At 27.8% G+C, this 15969-nt stretch overlaps 1 protein-coding gene across 13 annotated transcripts in view; it reads right to left on the bottom strand.

Moving 5' to 3' along the window:
• The window catches only part of LOC142324279 (RNA binding protein fox-1 homolog 2-like), a 557441-nt gene that overhangs the window by 7102 nt on the left and 534370 nt on the right, over window positions 1-15969 (bottom strand). For 11 of the 13 annotated variants that reach the window (XM_075365183.1, XM_075365185.1, XM_075365188.1 and 8 more), the window contains one exon: window positions 4035-4195. The exons of the other annotated variants lie outside the window; for them this stretch is intronic. In XM_075365183.1, the coding sequence (XP_075221298.1) occupies window positions 4035-4195 (161 nt within the window). The remainder of the gene's footprint in view (window positions 1-4034; window positions 4196-15969) is intronic. 13 annotated transcript variants of the gene reach the window in all.

Below are 15969 nucleotides of genomic sequence, written 5' to 3'. Positions count from 1 at the left end.
TCGAACTTAATATAGCCCCACAAAAAGTAGTCAGGAGATGTGAGGTCTGGGGACCTTAGAGGCCATAAGCCCTTGCTTATTATTCGATCATCAAAGAACTCTTGCAGAAAATCCACGGTTTCTCGAGACGTGTGGCATGTAGCACCGTCTTGCTGAAACCAGCAATACCGTTCTTGAGGTTCCAGGAGGGACAAAAATTGGTGCATAATATTCCTGTATACTTCACCATTTACTGTCTGTTCGAAGAATATGGGTCCGACTATACAATGATGAGATATCGCACACACCAATTTTTTCAGGATGCAAAGATTTGTCTTTTAAAGCGTTGGGATTTTCAACCGCCCAAATTTGACAGTTTTGATGTTCACATAACCATTAAGATGGATCCAAGCTTCATCACTAAAGAACACTGTGTTTAAAAATTTGATTCAGTTATCATTTATGAGAGACCTAAACCAACGGCAATATTGCAATCACTTGTTTAAATCTGGAGGCTGAAGCTCTTGGACTAATCGTACGCGATACGGATACAATTTCAATTTTTGAGCAGCTTTTTGAACACTCGAATATGACAAACCGACTTGCGTGAAAAGTTTTTGTAAACTTTTCCGTGGAGAATTGAGCAATCTTGTTTTCACATTCTCTAAAACATCATCTGTCAAGCGAGTTGATCGACTGCTACGTTTTCTGTCGCAAACACTACCTGTCTCTCGAAATCGGTTTGCTAGCTTAGAAATTGACATTTTATCTGGCAGAGGAACATCAACAAATTTAATTTGAAATGATTCTTTTACACTTCCATATGATTTCGTAGCAAAATATTGTTCAAGAATGAAAACTCATTGTTCTATGGTAAAAGACATTCTGTTCGTAACACAATCGGAAATGGCACAAAAGTTTATACAGCTCAAGGAGAATCAACTCACACTGCCATATCTATACCGATTGAGTAGCGCTACCGACTTCATGTCACAAAACAAAATTTCCCTTCTTAGAAAAAAATTACCAGACATTAACAATTGGGTAACAGAACTAAAAATCACTCTGTATACGGCCATTTCATAAAAATTCATCAGTTCATTCTCGAGTTATTATAGAAATACATTTTATAAAACTAAAACACAAATTAAATGTTAGCTGGTAGAATTAAAGCAATGACATTATAGTTAAATGTCTAAAGAATTGTAAATAAAAGCATTACAGATTATTCTAGGTGGACTTCCCATTTCATAAGTATAATTTGTATAATATTTAAAGTATTTAGCAGTTTTGTTTACTAATAATAGTTTATTAAATTCTGTTTCAGCAAATAAAAATAACAATTTTTATAAAAAAAAAGAAAGAAGAAAAAGGTAATTTGTGAAATAATCTAATCACTCAATACACAAAAAAATATGATCTCCAAAAAAAGTTTCTAATCACTTAAAACAACATAATAATAAATAAATTTTTTGCAGAATAAGCAGTTTAGTCCACTGTAAAATAATCAACCACTATGGAGTCAAAAACATTTAGTGTAGCAATATTTAGGTAAATTATTTGCTACACATCAACAAATTAGTAAAATGAAAAGCATAATGATTTGAACTATAACATACAAAAATGCAAACAAAAACATTAAATAAAATAACAATATATAATATTTTTTATAATATTCTACAGCTTGTTAATATTTTAAAAGTTATTAGTTAATACAAAACCAAGTGACAGCAATATTCCAAAGGGAGCATCACTGAATGGATGTCATGTCACATCTTGTTTAATTTTTATTATTATATTTCTAATTCTTTTTGGCAAGAAAAACAGTGTTAAAGCTGATACAATTATTTTTTACCGATTTATTTTATCATCAGGTCATCTGTATAAACATTTCTATGTAATGTGGAATAACAGTTCATTATTACTTGTTAATAACAGCAAAATATCTAATTTTTAAGCTACAATTAGTGTGATAAAACACCTACACACTTTACCGACTCAGATTTGAAGAAATGAATGAATCCCAACACAAATTAGATGTTCAAAAAAGGATTTTCAGAAAAATGCATGATGAAAAAATATAGAACAGTAGTAATTAGTGAAACAATAATAACGCCCAATGACCCAAAAATTAACAGTTTTTATTCTCAGGTTTAATGATTTAAAATTATATTAATTTTATTTTGTAAATAATAGACTCTGAGCTCAGTGCAAGCCTGATTTTTCAATTCACCTACTATATATATATAATAATCATGTATTCAATATAATTGTGCTTTTAATTAGATCTGCAGTAGGGTATATTTTTTTTAATTAACAAGGGAACCGTTGTACTACCAATAAATACATTTTTTAGAAGATTATAAACTTAAAATTATGATGCAACTCCATTCTTAAAACTTAAAACAGATAAACAAGAAACAAATTTGTTAAATAAGAAGCAATACACCACAGAAATAAGAAACATGCGATATAAATATAAAAATAAAAGCAAAATTACAAAGTTTATATATTATAAATTAATAACAACAAATAAGAAAAATTAAACCATACACAATAGTTCTAAGGATCAGGTAAATACACATTACAATTACTATACAACAAAAATATTATAAAATTAGTAGAATAAAAGCTGTTGTGAGGAAAACACAAAAAAACAATTAAATATACTCGTATACACAGGAAATTCCACACACAGTACACTCAAAGAAAATGTGCATGAGCTGTAAAAAATTATATTTACAGTATTAGTATTGTACTTAGTGATATTAATGTTAAATTTAATGTTACTGTAGTCAGTGGTAATAACGTACAATTTTTAACATAAATATTGTTTTCTCAATACAAAGAGTTCAAAAACTATTTAACATACAAAAAATAAAAGCAAATTTCAATTTTTGAAAACCATTGTTTAAAAACTGAAACCTTCGTTTAGTTTTAGATTTTTGTTATTTATAAATGGTTCTCGAGTACTTCCTTTTTTAGATAACTGATTAGTACAACTCATTGTTTGTTTTTTTTATTATTAATTGTTTTACCAATATCTTTAAACGTCTCTTACTCACCTTCATCAAGATTTAGTACATTCAATTTTAGTGTATACACACAAGTATTCTCAAACAAAAATGAAAAAAAAAGTATTTTATGTAGGACATGCAAGGTCATATCCTGTTAAACCATAGGTGTTGCCATGTTTCCCTTAAGGTGTGACATTATAGCTGACGAGGACTGTACACAAACAATTGTACATGAAAGAATGGCCAAGATATAATAAATAACTTAATCAAACGAGATCATGGAACAGCGACAAAGCAAGTTCCATAAAAGTAAAACTACGTAACAACATAATCATAATCTTTGTTTATTTTCTTTCAATTTTGATTAATATAGACCCAAGTCTTGGTTTTAAAAATAAGTAAACCGATCATTAATAAAAATACATGCACAGTTCACTTGATAATGTGTAATAACGTGCCAGAACTCTGGTAGCTTTTAATAATTAAAATGACCACATATATTCACTAGGGAATTATTATAATACTTTTGTTCATTACTTTTATCCTCAAAATTACTGTTAACAAATGATTAGGTAGCTAAAAGTTAAAAATTTCATGATGAAATCTGCATCTTTTATAGTCTTTGAAGACTTCAAGGAAAGACTAATTTAACTTTAATTATTTTGTTTAACCATCTGAAAAAACTGGAACATAATTTAAGCATTATTACACTAACAGAATAATTTGAAGTAAAATTATACAAACAATGAGAAGTCTACATAAAAAAAATCACATTCTAATATAAAAAATAATGATTTAGACTTTTTTGTTTACTTAATACAGATAATGAAATTACAAAAAAAAAATAAAAAAAATATAATGAAATCACTGATTACAGCACATCAGTAACATAAAAGTATAATTTATCAATGAGTGTAACAGCAACCATGAAATGATAGTGCAAAAAAGAAACTGATAGTACAAAACAAAAGTTTGACAAGACAACACAAATGAGAGTAAAACGAATCCATTCATATTTTTCCAAGGTTGGTTGCTCACCCTGCTACTGTGGCATATCCTGCCACTGGTTGTGCTGCAGCTGCCGCTGCACTGTACGCTCTTGCAGCTACAGCTGTGTAGCTAGCAGCCGCTGCGTAATTTGCTTGCTGTGCTGCCGTCGATAATGGTGCCTTCAGTAATGGTGATGCTGCTGCTGCAACCTATTAAAAATACAACTAAAATCTACAAACCCGGCTAAATATAATGCTACGCATGCATATCGCATCAAAAATGCAACTTAAAAAAATAATAAAACATCGATACTGAAATATTTACCAATAAACTTTTTAAAACAACCATAAAATCTACAGTTTATAATGAACAACAACATTAAATTGCTGCTATAACCATATGTAATAAAAATTAACAGAAATTTCATAAATTCACGTTTCCCAAAATAACTTTGCAAAATATTGCTAAACTAGTGAAAAAAGAATATATTATAATATTAAATATTATCAAAATACTCGTCATGATTAAGAATAACAGCTCAACTAATGAAGATTGATAAAAATTATATAAACCATTCCTGAAATAACCGATAAAATATCTTCCTTAATCTGCTTAAAGACAAGTACTACAGGTGAAATTCAACATGCAAATTAATAACAAACTGTGACATATGAACATATACAAATCAATAATTGAAAAATATTTATACATTTACATTTTTAAAACAGAAATTTTAGAAAATAAATAAATTAAAAAACTGGAATTAAATAAAAAATTAAAGTTTTACAAGAAAATGCTTTATATTAAAAAAGAAAAGTAATAGTCAATTATTAGAACTTTAAATTTTATATGATTTCATAAATAAATTTCAGATTAAAAACGAATGATATTAAAAGATAACTGAAGATTCAGGAAAAGTTGTGCAATCCCATTAAAAGTCATATAATTAAATACATGACAGATAATTAATTACACAATGGTACTGTGAAATGCATTCTAACAACATAGTCTCACTTTCATAAGAAAAAAGTTACTCTTGAATGCACAAGGAATTTGTAAAATTATTATGGGGGTTTTCCTTCATTTCACAAATCTATTACGTCAATTTCAATAGAACAGCTGAGGCCTTATTCAGACTGAGGCTATTAACAAGTAATATAGTTAGCCTTTAAATATCAATAATAAGCATTCAAATTCAAGGACATGTATTTATACTTTTTATTTTGGATTTTAAAATGGATTCTACTGAAACAAATGTCTTAAAAATGTTAATTGACTAGGCTAATCAATAAGTTACTGGAAGATCAAAATAATCAGAATAAAGTGCTAACTGTGAAAACCACGTTTAATCGTCATAAAAGTTAAGTACAATGGAGGCCTAATTTTACTTTTTATGGGTGAATGTAAAAGCTGGCTACATTTGGCAAATGATAATTAATGACTATAACAGAAAAATATATATGTGTTTATCATACTTTATGTGAGTTTCATAGCTTTTAGAAGTTTCATGTTATTTCTGAGCCTTAAAATTAATAAAGTAGAACATCTCACACCATGTAAAGTAAGATCATTACTTGAATTAATATTAAAAATCACATAAACACATTGACCGATTAAGAAGTTTATAATAAATTTATGGATCAGAAGACCAACATATGTGATGATAACTGAGCGTTTAACTATCTTATGACAATATGTTGAATCATATCTATGAATTTCTTACGTAGATCAGCATCGCAAACTTATGACACCTATGAAAATTCTCCCCCACAGTCCACAAAAATGTTACTGTTTATCTCAGTTACAGAAAATATATGTAAAACTAAACATACATTTTTACACATCAACAAAAACTGAAGCTTATAGGTGCTGTGTGTAATTTTTTGGCTGCTCTGAAAGAGAAAAGCAATTGCTCAAGAACATCATGAAAGGCAATGCAACTTGATTTTCCTATATTTTGTTAGAAAGCAAAAACCAATCAGTACAATAGACAACATCCTCATAAAATGATAATTTTCTGGGAATAAAAAAGGTTCATTACTTACTGTGATTAATGGTGAAAGGGAACAAATACTGACATATATTATCAAACACTAGGGCAATAACAGCAGGCAATTCAGAATTGCAGAAGAGACTTATTGTCTACAAGCAAACTCTTTTTATAAGACTGTGCCTAGCTTCACACTATGGCCAAACAACAGTATACCTTGAAGCATTTCAAGTGTGATTTGAATATCTTTCCGAATTGATTAGTAGTAGACAATTCCCGCAAAGGTGTATAAAAAATTATTATTATGTTAAGTATGTTATACGATAAATGGCAACATTTTTACAGACTACTTGAAAAATGACAAATGTGTGTAAAAATAAAATGAAAATTTTTATACTTTTATATTTCATTTAATATAGATTTAATGATGTAAAAGAAAGATAAGACAATTGCACACAGCAGATGATTCATCCTACAGTGAACTGATACAAGGTCGTTTTCTACATGTTATAAATAGAACTGATAAACGAAACTAATTCTACAAATTGTAGCACTCACATTCTTGACTCAACATTCATTCTTGAGAGTTTGACAAAATCGAGTAACAAATAAATGGATAATTCATTTAAATTAGTTGAACTGGATTTCTTTCTTGATGTTAAGTAAAACTTTGCTAACAGAGTGTTAAATATTATCTTAGAATTTCTTTCAAGCTACTTCTGCAATTTTGAATCTAAAACTACTTAAACATTTGCATCCATTCACTCAACAGTCTCTGCTAGATTCTCTCAATTCATTCAACACATGCATTCAGCTTTATTTTCACAGATTATCACATAACAGTCAGTATGTGTTATTTAGTCAATAATGATAATCATAAATATATGTATACCATACATAAAATATTACATCATAAATGTAAATAATTAGAGTTAATATAAAAGTATAATTACCTTTATGAACAAAACTTCAAACGAATATTAGAGAAAATAATGAAAAATTTGCACTATATTTGATACAAAAATATTAAAAATATCAATTTAATTTGATTAACAAAGAAAACACCTGAGTTTAAGCAAATAAAAAAATGAAAATTAATAAAAATTGATTGAAAATATAAATTTTATCAAAATAAATTATTTTTTGTCCATTATTTTAATAAAAACTAATTAAAACAATAAGAAATATGTACTATATTTTTATGAAAATGAAGAAAAAATTAATTTCGATAACTTTTTTGGTTTAAGTTAATTACAAACTGTGTAAATTAATGTAGCAACTCTAAAAGAAATATATGCTAAACATTCTCCATTTTTCTCATTCATAACATCTTCCATTATTAAACAGTAATATTTCTATACTCATCAATTTCATCTCAGTTTATGCCTTAAAATTACTACCTCTGAAAAACACACAACAATCTTCTTGCAGTATGTAGGAAGAATTATAATACTTATATAATAGAAATTAAAAACTTTACCAATCTGTAAAATTTGAATTATGTTTAACCAAGAAAATTAAAAAATTATACAAGTGCAGGAGAAAATCAAGAACTCATTATGACAATTTAAAAACATAAAATCCTCTTACAATATGCTAATAATATTATATCTTTATAATCAATCTCTAATATTTTTATAACTTGGCAATGATTATAAATCTTACATAAAGACATTGAAACACTGCAGTAGGTGATAGGCAGAATACTTTAAATTCCTTTTTCCTTTGCAATCAACAAAAAAATTGTTTTTTTTTTTTTTTAAATTCCCCATTATATGATGGATATAAAGCATTTAAGGCACTAATAAATATTGCTTTCTCTGAGAGTAATGATATTCATTTACATAACCAGTCTCTATGATGAACAGAGTGAAGATGTCACTTGCAAGGTTGAATATCATCTATATTTCAGAGGGTTTAGACCAATTATGCAGCAGTACATTTCACTCAATGAAAAAATGAATGGAAACTACTTTACTCCCCATTTCTTACATCACTTAATAAGCCTAGCACAAGATGCTTATTATTCTTAGGAATGGCTAGGCCATTTTTTGTAGTATCTTCATCTCAGGTAAGATTACCTATAACTGATTAGAGTTACAGCATCTAACACACAAGTACATATATATTTTTTTAATTATAGTTTGAAGCGAAGATTCATGTGATAAAAGAACTGTTTCAATACAGTATCCGATATAATTTTTTTTTTTTTATAAAACCTACTTACTTTCAAAATAAGAGACAAAATTACATGAAATCTGATGAGAGTAAAAATAAAAAAAAATATTATTTTACATAAACTTTTATGTTTTAGAGGAAATTTATTTAAGTTCTTTTTATAAAAATTATGAGCTTTAAGAAATTACAATAAAATTATGTTTTTTTTATTGTTTTTATAAAAGACAAACATATTTCTTATTATTTTAATAAACATTTAATAAAATTATATATAACAGAATAGGTTTTAATTCGATTTAAAATATTATTTTCTTTCAACGACCTGGTATTTTTTTAAATCAGACAGATCAAACATGGTTTTTCTTTTGTAACTAATTGTAAATAAATCAATTCTCACAACTCAGCTTTTGAGAAGGAAACAATTTACAACTGCTGATACTTTTAATTTAATAAAGATTTCAGGCAAACAGACAAATGTCTTTTAAAACACAAAAAAGTAATAAATAAATGTTACGAGAAAATATGAAACTCAACAGTTAAATATACAAATCATTTCAGATAAGCAATTTCATAAATAAAGAAGATTTACAAAACACTAGCAATTCAGTCTTGGTCAGATTCCTATTATTCTGGGAATTAGATCAGTTTGATGTTAAAATTGTAATAATAATGTTAATGAATATTTCTCATAACAATTCACATGTGAAAAAAAAGTTAAAATACAAATATTGATATCAACTTTTCCAAGTCAAGTTTTTTACGTCTGACATGAGTAAAAGAAAAAATTGTTAAATGGGTAAATCAATGTTACACCAAGTAAATCTAATTGCCTTCATAATTCTATTTAGTTACACTACACTTATTACAGACAGGTTGGACTGAGCACTTATCACAATTAATTTTTCATTCTCACAAACAGTGAAACTGTCCACCTTTTTTATTAAAATAAAAAACTCGATTTATCCATCTCCTGGTTCAACATTTCTTTACCATTTTATTTCTAAGATAAAAAAAAAAAAAGTTTTGTTAAATAGCTAATTAATTATAAGAATTTTGTTATGATGGACCTTTGTATTAAATGTAAATTATATCAAAATCTTCCAATTTTTTTTTATGTAATAACATAGAAATCTAATTTTAAAACTATAAATATTACAATAGAAACAATAACTAATTAATACACTCATGGTTTAATCATCCCTAAAATAATATTTACAACTAACAGGCAAAAACAGTACACACCTCAGTAGGGTTAAAATAGCCATAAATAAGCCATAAGCCATAATTACAACAAAAACCTGTATATTTAAACAGAGAAGTAAAACTATAACTACTGCAACACAAATTTTTTTCAACCTTTATAGGGAACATTGCTATTTTATTAAAAAATAAAATAAAACAAAACAAAGAAATAACTGAAGTATTCAGAAAAAAATTATTTACATGAAAAATCATATTATAAAAAAAAATTAATATTAATGAAATTAAGTTTAAGAGCTCATGAAAATGTTTTCCGCATAACTAATAAAATATACTCAAAAAATGAAAAGAATATAGAAATATTAATAAATCAAGACGTGAAAATCAGAATTCACTAATAACAGTCATAATATCCCATAAATTGACAACTAAAAAAAGTAAAGCAAACATTTGTTAAGAATACAATATAAAAAATTGATGATTTGAGACCCAAAAGCAGGTTTATAAATATATATAAAATAAATCTCAACAAAATCATTTTCCTACAATAAAAAATAATAAACACCACTATTAAATTCAAAAAATACAACTTAGTCATCAGTGATGATTTCAGAAGAAATCTGCTAACATTGATAAGCCTGCGGCTGTTCCTATTTCAAAAACTATTCAGTTAAGTTTTGTTTTTAATAATAAAGTTGATTTTTTTACTTTCTAAAGACTTCAATACATCAATTTTCTCAGAATTACATTCTCTATATTTTTGTTAATAGAATTTATTCATTTAACAAAGTTATTGTACTTCAAACGTAAAAAATATGTATTTTTTTGTCAATGAGCGTTTCAGGTTGGATATCATAAAAACTGCAGGAGATACAGTTCTAGGACCTGTTTTACTCAATTTTTCAGGTAAATAACCATAAGAATCAAGTTTACCCCTTATATAACGCATTAAAAATTTCAGTATGACCTCATTTCTCTGTGGGGAACTGAAATTCAGGCAAAAATCACTATATATGAGGTCTGTAAATAAAGTAACGAGAATGGTTCAGAAAAACGTTTTATTTACAATCCAATTATACATGGACTCTGTCACCTTCAAAATAGTTCCCTTGGGAAGACCCGGTTTTCCCACTCTTCATAGCAGTGTTGGAACTCAGAAACTAGAACATCCTTCAGATGGTTGGTTACATTTTTTAAAATGTTTTCTACTGTTCCAAAATGGTGTCCTTTGAGGTATCTTTTTTTAAAGTCAGGAACAGGAAAAAGTCTCAGGGACTCAAGTAAGGTGAAAAAGGTAGTTGAGGAACTGCAGGAATGTTTTTCTTTGCCAAAAACTCATTAACTGGGAATGCAGTGTGACAAGGTGCATTGTCATGATGCAGCATCTAGTTGTCTTTGATGGCTGGTCTCATGTGGGCAACTCTTTTCCGCAGTCGTTCAAGAATTTTTCTGTAAACATAGTGACTTAAGAGTCTTTCCTGTAGGCAAAAACTCCTTATGGACAATTCCATTACTATCAAACAAACAAATTAGCATGGTTTTGATTCTGATTTGCTCATTTTTGCTTTTTTGGGACATGGTGAGTTTGAAGTGTGCCTTACTCTTGCATTTTGTTTCTGGGTCGTACTCAAATATCCAAGATTCATAACCAGTAATAACATTTTTTTTTAAAATTAGAATCAATTTCAATTCACCCTAGATCACGGCACACTTCCACCCTGTTGTTTTTCTTTTCAACAGTGAGGTTTTTTGGGAGCCATTTTGCACAAACTTTTTTCATGTCCAATTTGTTCATCACAAATCATTTTGTTCATCCAATTTTCATGTTTGTTCATCCAAAACTGTAAACATTTTTACTGTAAACATGCAATTTTGTTCATCCAATTTGTTCATGCAATCATTCTAACAGTTAATCACCGATTGTACAGTATCAAGTCTCTGATTCACTCAACACTGTCATCACTTTTTGATGTTAACAGTCTTCCAGAGCATAGATCGTTCGCAACCGATTCCCGGCCATCTGAAAATTCTTTAAACTACCTAAAATCTTGAGCTCATAACAGATCATCATCTTCGTACATCCTTTTCAGTTTTGAAAAGATTTCAGTAGCATTCTCATCGAGTTTAACACAAAACTTGATTGCACCACGTTGCTTATAATTAGTATCGTTCATTTTTGTAACACACAGCAAAACCTCGTTTCACGAAAAGTTGTTTACGTCTCATGTAGCAACAACAGACTAAAAATATTAATACCTAATATAAATCAGCTGTTCATATAAAAATATGTTTATTAGTAGCATTACAGTGTTGCCACTTTGGCTGCCAAAAAAAACTAGTCTCATTACTTTATTTACAGATCTTGTGTGTATATAATATATATACACACTACAAATATACCATTTTAATAAAATTATTCATTCTTACTGCGACTACCGCGCAACCAAAATAACATTTGCATGTTTACATGCAAAAAAAATGTAAACGAAAGTTTACTATCATATGATTATAAGTACAAGCGGGTTGCAGCATCTATTACAACTGTTCACATGTTGTTTATTAAGCATTGTTATTTTCTTTTATTGCAAATAAATCGAACAATATTTTACTAATATTATTCAATTTGTATTTGGTACAGACATAAATGTTTGTTGATCACAGAGCTGTGCTGCATCAACTTCAGATGCAATTTTTATTTGGTCATGCAATATACTACAACACGGCTGTCTTGCCATCTGCTGGGTTACACTAAGAAATATTTAACAAAATCAACAAAATGAAAACTAAGCTCAGGAGCATTTATCACTCAAGACAACATAAAAAGCAGTCATCAGAACTTGAAAATGTACACATTAAATCAGAGTGTTAAAGTATTATGTACTTCAAGAACTATAGAAAGTAGCTGAATTATTAGGAACTAGCCAATTACCCAGTGTTACCTGGGTATTTATTTATCCCAATCTTCTATTAGACAAGAAAAGGAATGAAATCCATCTATAGTGTAAAATTAATTTCATTTACAAGTTTCTAAAAATTTTTGGAAGGTCCTACAGAGTTCGAAACTCTGTATTTGACTAAACTTGAACTTATATGTCATTGCGCCTATCATCAATCAGTCGTCACCCCAAAAACTATCGATTCAACACTAATATCAGTCATTTTTGATTATTTTTACATGCCACCCCCTTCCCAGCTAGGGGTGTTTTACCCTCACAGTATTTTTTCCTTAAATAAGTCACACGTACCATTTTTGGTTGAAATTGCTCCAGGTGTTCCAGAGTTATACTGGAACACACCCACACACACTTTTATATACAGAGCATGTTTTTAAATTAAGTACAGTTTTGAAATTCTGCTGCTGCAGTCAGCATTCCTTCCACACACGCGCACTGTGTACCTGCATCTGTTGGCAAGCCACAGATGCCATAATGGAAATATTCAACTGTTTACGTTTGTTTGTGAGCATTTAAAATGCCTCTGCTGATCAAGAATCCTGCCGACTGTAAAATACATGGTGTGATTTATTTTCTTAGTGCTTAAGGCATGAAAGCAGCTGAAATTCATTGTCAGATTAGTTAAATGTACGGAGAAAACATTATGAGCATTGGAATGGTACAAAAATAGATAAAAAGCTTTTAAAGATGGCCACCAGAATGTTGATGATGAGGAACGGAATGGATGACCTGTCATTACTGAAAATTTGGTGCAGAAAGCTGACAAAAAAGTGAGACAGAACAGACGCTTCTTCACTATCTGAAGAATTTCCTAAGTTTCAAGAAGTACTGTCTATTAAATTGTGTACAAATGCTTAAATTATCGAAAATTGTGACCAGCAGTGTTTATTAAGTCAGGCGACAGACTTCTATGACGACGGTGTTCAAAAGCTGGTTGCACAATATGACAAGTGTCTTAATATTGGTGGCAATTATGTAGAAAAGTACAGGCTTTCACATAAAAATAATATTGTTAAGAATAGTATAATTGTTTTTTTTTTTTTATTTCAAAACTATACTTACTCTAAAAACATGCCTCGTATATAGATTATAGGTAACATTTTGAACAGCTGAAAAAGTTCAGTTAATATAGAAAATGTTTAATTAAATATTTTTAAATATTGCACTTTAAATATGCAAAATAAAAGAATTATATTTTTGTATAATATATGTATTTTATTATTAGTAGTGGATGTCAAGAATGTGTCATAATTTAGGAGAATAGACAATTTTTGTTGAAAAAGGGTCAAAAAATAAAAATGATAACATAATTTATAAATGTCTCCTAAGCTGAGTCACTGAAAATACAATCATTACCAAAAACAACTTGTTTAACTGTAACGGTTTTAATTAAAAAACTATTTATTGTTTGCTTGTGCAAAAGCAAATAAAACATAATAGGTAATATTTTTATTTATTTTGCAATTTTTATACAATTTTGAGACAAATATTTAAATTAGTTAATTTATCTAATAAATTAGAAAAAAATCTAAGAAACTATAATTTTCTGTTTTTACCAATAATCATGTTACTAAGTATTGAATTAAGTCAACATGACTTTGTTACCAAATTTGACTACCACTTATTATTTTGTAGTATTTTTTTCCAGAAAAACTTGAAAAAAGGCAGAAACTAAAAATATAAAAAAAAGTTAATGCAAAATAGATTTTACAATACATTTAAAATTAATGTAGTTTATTTAACTAAAATGGGTAATCTACTAAAAAAAACCTACTTCTGGGCCCAATTTTCAGTCAAAGTGCTTTGCTTATTAATACTTACAATTTGAAATATTGTACTGTAAAAAAATGTCAAACAATTTTTCAACGACATGTAATGATAATAAAGATAAAAACAAACGTATAATATTTTTATACTTGTTTAGATTAAGAAAAAATTGTTTAATTTATTTTTTCCTTATATTTTATAAAACTTGAAATTTGAATATGTAAGTACAGTATGCAAATATTTGCAGTGAATTGAACAAAACAATTACAAACAACCTAAACCTGGTTAGATGTGAACTTGGAACCTGCTGGATAAAAGACAAGAGATGTTAACTCAATAAACTTTACTTGTAATAAAACAAGTCATGACTTTTATAAATGGAGCTACTAAGACCTTAATATTTAAATAGATGAGTAACAGTATACACCTACATATAATACAAATAATGTGAACAGCAGAGAAGTTAAAAAAAACAACGAAGCAGTTTAATAAGACTTTAAAAATTCCCCTCAAAGTTTTAAAATAATATTATTTTATATCTACAGTTTGAAATAAAAAATTTATTTCCAGTAATACTCTATAAAAATAAATAGTAATGATTTTTAGAAAAATATTAAAACAAATAAAAACTAATCAAAGTATTGGAAATCTAACAAAATCAAATAGTAAATATTAAAAAAATAAATAAATGGTAAAATTAAATAAAACACAAAAAAATTATAAAACCAAAAAAATAATGAAAATGAACTTGAAATTAAAAAATTAAATAATGATTTGAAAAGTAAAAAATAATCCTGAAAAGCAATTATATTATTATTATTATTAAATGACATTTCAATACTATTAATTAAAATAAAAATATCAATAATAAAAGTCTAAAAAGGATTAAAGCAAGAAAGGTTCTCTTTTTAATAAATACTTAGTTTTTTTTTAGATTGCGACTTAAAAAGCCATACTACACAAGTATTTTCATGTGAAAGCGTATTTTAAAGTGAATGGGATAGCTGAAAAAAAAAAAAAAAATAGCAAGTCTTGCCAGGAATAGTAACAGAAACCAACTGCCTAGATGCTAGCGTATATACTATTATACTGGCTGGCCAAGTATACGTATGTACTTTACAGAATACTTATGATTTATTACAAAAGTTATTAGTAATATTGTATTACTATTTATGTGTAATGTTACAGGATTTATGGAAGGGATTTAGCAAACATTTTTTTGACCAATTGAATTCATTCTAGTGAATATAATTTTTGTATTTTTTGTGAAGGAAATGCCTAACAGTATTAGATTTATTCAGCTAAAGAAAAAATGCTGATTAGGTAATTTGTTCAAGAATAGAAGGTGCTGCTTAAGAACAGAAAAACTAGTGTTTTTATTTTAGTACTACAACTGCAGACATGTTGCAGATTGTTTGAGCATGCTCTCAAGGAAGTGTTAGGAAAACTTCACAATTTTGCTAGAAATTCAACCCAAGTAGATGCCAGCAAGCTAACTAACATTACACCAACTGGTGGATCAATAAGAAAAGAATAAAACCAAGAAGTAAGAGACATAAGGTACCTAAATTAAAAAACAGAAACATTGTAAAAAAAAATGTTTCTAAAAGTAATATATACTGGAACATAAATTTTGAAAGGCTACATTCAAAAGATCCAGTTTCATGTTACTGATCTCACCAAAATCTCAAAAACTTTATACAGACTCTCGGGTCATACGCTAGATTTAAGGTAATTTTTAAAAATGCAAATAAAATTAAACTTCATTCAAAATTTTGTTGTTGGCAGTAACTGTAAGGAGGTCTGAAATATTAAACAATCAATCTCAAATATTTCCATAATTTATATCATTATTATTGATTGTAACACAGCTATTTTCAAATTACGAAATTAA

The sequence above is a fragment of the Lycorma delicatula genome, chromosome 4 (genome assembly GCF_047948215.1).
Source record: "Lycorma delicatula isolate Av1 chromosome 4, ASM4794821v1, whole genome shotgun sequence".
NCBI classification, from domain to species: domain Eukaryota; kingdom Metazoa; phylum Arthropoda; class Insecta; order Hemiptera; family Fulgoridae; genus Lycorma; species Lycorma delicatula.
Note: the sequence above shows the minus strand (reverse complement) of the source record. Positions and strands in the feature narration are given on the sequence as shown.